This window comes from Elephantulus edwardii, unplaced genomic scaffold, assembly GCF_000299155.1.
Source record: "Elephantulus edwardii isolate Elephantulus edwardi_28Jun2011 unplaced genomic scaffold, EleEdw1.0 scaffold00032, whole genome shotgun sequence".
NCBI lineage: Eukaryota > Metazoa > Chordata > Mammalia > Macroscelidea > Macroscelididae > Elephantulus > Elephantulus edwardii.
The window spans coordinates 3,590,223-3,594,674 of NW_006399782.1; the positions used below are offsets into that span (position 1 = coordinate 3,590,223).

Consider the following 4,452-nt stretch of genomic DNA (forward strand, 5'->3'; position numbering starts at 1 on the left):
TCTATCTCTCTCTATCTCTATCTCTCTCTATCTCTCTATCTCTATCTTTATCTCTATCTCTATCTTTATATATATATATATATCTTTATCGAGAGAGCAAGCTGTGAGTGAGAGCAATTTTCCTGTCACACAGTATCAGGAATCATAATACATTTTGCAAATATAGTAGAATTTTGCTCATCATAATGTTATTTGTATTTATAAGTGGGTTCTATTTTATATCTATATCCTAAGTTACTGAAATCCTTAAGTACTGAATTTGTAAAGATTTTGTTCACTATCAACTTGAGTTTTTTGAGAACTCAGTGGTGCTCTATGGAACAATCTGTAACATCATTGAAAACATCATAGCTAACATAGTAATGCCACCAGATGTTCAAAAAGGCACGCCACAACCTATTTGTAATGACCACAAAATTCTCTTAGATGCAAGCATGTGAAGAGAACCAAGCTGAATTCTCTCCCCCTAGTTTTCAGTTCCACCACTCGCCTGCTAGTTTGCTGTGTTGGGGTAGCTTGAATGTTGCTGCAAACGTGGAAGCTAATGGTATCACCCACTTGTACAAGGTTTCAGTGGAGCTTCCAGATTAAGAGAGTCTAAGAGGCCTTGGTAATCAAATCGGAAAACTATCCAGGGAAACCCTTATGGGTCATGACAGTATATTGTCTGACCTGCTTGCCTTAGACACATCATCAGGAAGGATCAATCACTAAAGAGAACATTATGTCTGGTAAAGTAGAGGGTCCGTGAAGGAGGGGAAAGCTCTCAAGGTGGATTGACACAGTAGCCACAAGGATGGACCCAGACATAGTGGCCATTGTAAGCAGATAACACTTCATTCTGCCAAATATAAGGTTATCATGAGGCTGAATCTCCTAGGCCAGTTATCTATCTCTATCTAGTGTTCAGTTAGCTTTAAGCTGTTGAGAAATAAATGATAGGTAGGGCAACTCAGTAATTTGATCTCCTCAGTGTTCACACTATATTTATACTGACTTAACCATAGTCCTTTTGAATAATGTCAATATGTTGGAAGAAAATGATATTCTAATAATGTATCTTGAGCTATGGATAGTTCGCGCCATCAACTAAGCACACATCTGTCAGATAATTGTTGTTCTTTATCTAAGGGGGAAAAACTCAAAACTCATTTCTGTCATGCTGACTCATAGCTGGCTTTCCAGAAACCTAAGAAGGGAATTGTCTGTCTTCCTCCCTTGGAACTGACAGTACATTCTAAACACCAGAGAGGCTCCACCTCGGGTTAGGAGCGCTGCCAGAACGCCCTAAGGTAAGCTCTCTAAGGCAAAAGCACTGTTTTTCAAGCTATAGTTAGTGGCACAGGTGTTTTAAATGCTGAGGAAATAAAGCAGATATTAAATAAAGTTGAACATACATACCAAGCTGGAAGAGTAATTTTTTTCAAAATGATATGACATGACGTAGTTTAGAATAGAGAGCTGGTCTAGGGCATCTTCGAGAACCGCAGAGATTCTCAGCACATCTAGCAGGGAAAGTGGTGGCTCTTCATTCTCTGAGATGTTTTCTGCTTCTCCATCTTGGACAATTTCTTCATCTCCTTCTGTGGAAGCAGGCGGTGGTGCACCTGTCACTGACACCGTCACCTCTGAACTGCTAGCACTGGAAGGCACGCTAGAGTCTTCCTGCTCATCTCTTAAAGAATGAAAAAGATGTCAGCTATCAATGATTAAGTACCACATAAATGCAAAAAAACCCACACCACAGATGGCAAGTCGATTAGCATCTGTGAAAGTCACACTGTCATATCTCTCAGATGGAAAAACAAAAATGATTCTGCAAAACACTTTCCAGTGATATTCTGATCAATCAAATACAAAAAGCTTACTCTTTTAAAAAAGTTACTCCACCCATGCTATCCAGCTGTGCTTAAATAATTTAAATTTTAGCCAAAATTACCTCCTCAACCCCTCAAGTGGTTTCTTTAGATGTTAACTCAAAGTGTCTCATGAAAAACCATAAAATAGGGCCAGCCCCCAAGGTGGTCTATCGTGTAGTTGGCCCCACTTAAAAAAAAAATAACCAATATAAGCCAGTAGGTGTCACTGGGTGGTGGAAATTGTTAATATGCTCAGCTGCTAACTGAAAGTTTGGAAGTTCAAATCCATTTAGAGGCTCCTCAGGAAAAAGACCTGGACACCTACTTCCAACAAAATCAGCCAATGAAACCCTATGAAGCACACTTGTCCTTTAACACAGGGCGGCCTAGAACCAATGGAAAACCGTCCAATGACAGTGAGTGACTTCTAGTGTTAGATATTAAAAGTCCGCAGCTTCCATTTCACCTTCTCTTGGGCTTCTTATTCTATTGGATGCCAATACCTTGCCATGAGGAAACCCAAGCAGTCCTGTGGAGGGGTCCCAAGGGTAAGGAACAAGGCTTCTTGCAAACAACCAGCATCAACTTGCCAATCCTGGAAATAATTTTTAAACTGGATCCTCAATCCCCAATGAATTCTTCAGATGCTTGCTGCACTGGTTGATTTCAACCTCATGAGACTTCATGCCTGAACCATCCTGCTAAATGGCTCAAATATTCCCAACCCACAGAAACTGCATGAAATAATAGATGTTTCTGCTACTAAATTTTGGGGTCATTTGTTACACAGCAATAGATAGCCAATGCACAAATCAAATATTTAATAGAAAGAATGTTTAAAAATAAACAAAATAAATTGGGATTTTTTTTAACATACATTTCCATTTTCTTTAAGTCTTCAGGATACCTTTGTTATCTCATAAAAAGGCAGTCACCTAAAAAAGGGAGGAAAAATTGAGATTAGTTTCAAGGAGTGTTGAAGGATGCTTCAGAAATTTCTATGCCCTGATAGTAAGATAAAATGAACGAATTCCAAAAGTGGTGATGGGGCCTTCTCTCAGCTTAAGAGAAAAGCTCCACAGATGAAGAGAATCATTTGTATTATTTTGTGCAGTTCCATTAAGCAGCCAGTTTAACTGGTGATCTGTTAAAGCCGAAGATAAATGAACTCTGAGAGTCTCTTATTAAAGCAAATTAATGTTTAATATATTTTAGTATCTTTTATATATCCTAGTATTTTATTCAGTTGGATCAACCCTTCCTAGGAATAGGAACAAATATGGAGCTGTTTCCAATCCATTGGCCAGACAGCCATCCTCCAAATTCCCTGGTATAGACTGGTGAGCACATCCAAGGCTGCATCTGTTAACTGAAACAAGTCAATTGGTATCACATCAATTCCTGGGGCCTTATTTCTTGCCAATGCCTTCAAGGCAGCTTCCATTTCCTCTTCCATTACCATTGGCTCCTCTTCATATAGTACTTCCTGAAATTTTTCAGTGTCAATCAATTCTTTATGGTACAGTGACTCTGTTTATTCCCTCCATCTTCTTTTGATGTTTTCTGGGTCATTCAATATATTACCAACAGCATTTTTCAATATTGCGACATGAGGCTTACATTTGTTTTTCAGTTCTTTCAGCTTGAAAAATAGAGTGAGTTCTTCCCTTTTTATTCTCCACTTCCAGCTCTTTAAAATCACTTATCAAACAATATCACTGATATCACATGCAAGCAAAATACTGCTGAATATCATTAAAAAATGCCTGGAACAGTACACTAATAGGGAATTGACAGAAGTTCAAGCAGGATTTAGAAGAGGCTGTGGCACCAGGGATATCATTGCTAATGTCAGATGGATCCTGGTTGAAAGTAAGGAATATCAGAAGAATGTCTGCTTGTGCTTTATTGACTATGCAAAGCCTTTTGATTGATTGACTGTGTGGATCATGACAAGTGTGGCTAACAATGAGAAGAATTACAAATGTGACTGACATTGAGAAGAATGGGAATCCCAGAACAATTGATTGTGCTCATGAGGAACCTGTACCTGGATAAGGAGGCTTTTGTTGTGAGGCAATGTCATGATAGATGGAGAGGAGCTGGAAACTGTCAACAGCTTCATCTTGCTTGCATCCACTATTAACACCCTTGGTACAAGCAGTCAGGAAATCAGGAGATGCATTGCACTGGGAAAATGTGCTGTTAAGGACCTTTCCAAATTATTGAGGAGTAGTGACATCAGTAGGAGGACTAAGCTGCATCTGATTCTGGCCATAGTCTTTCCGATTACTAGCTATGCATCTGAGACCTGGACAATGAATAAGGATGACAGAATTGATGTCTTTGAGTGTGGTGTTGAAGAAGAGCACTGAACATCCCATGGAGGGCCAAGAGAATGAACAGTTATGTCTTGGAGAGGGTGCAGCCAGAGTGCTCTTTGGATGCAAGAATAATGAGGCTTCACTTCACATCCTTTGGACATGTTGCTAGGAGATGTTATTCCTTGTAGAGGGACATGATATTGAGAAGGGTGGAGGGTCAGCGGAGGAGAGGAAGACTCTCAACCAGGTGGACTGACATCGTGACTGCT

The 4,452-nt window shown here is 39.6% G+C and overlaps 1 protein-coding gene across 1 annotated transcript in view; it reads right to left on the reverse strand.

The window, feature by feature from the left end:
- IQCG (IQ motif containing G) overlaps positions 1 to 1,894 on the reverse strand; it is a 34,263-nt gene extending 32,369 nt beyond the window's left edge. Inside the window, exons 1-2 of the mRNA XM_006884297.1 lie at positions 1,869 to 1,894; positions 1,402 to 1,675 (exon numbers count right to left, since the gene is read on the reverse strand). Of these exons, the coding sequence (XP_006884359.1) occupies positions 1,402 to 1,675; positions 1,869 to 1,894 (300 nt within the window). The remainder of the gene's footprint in view (positions 1 to 1,401; positions 1,676 to 1,868) is intronic.
- Positions 1,895 to 4,452: the final 2,558 nt, after the last annotated feature.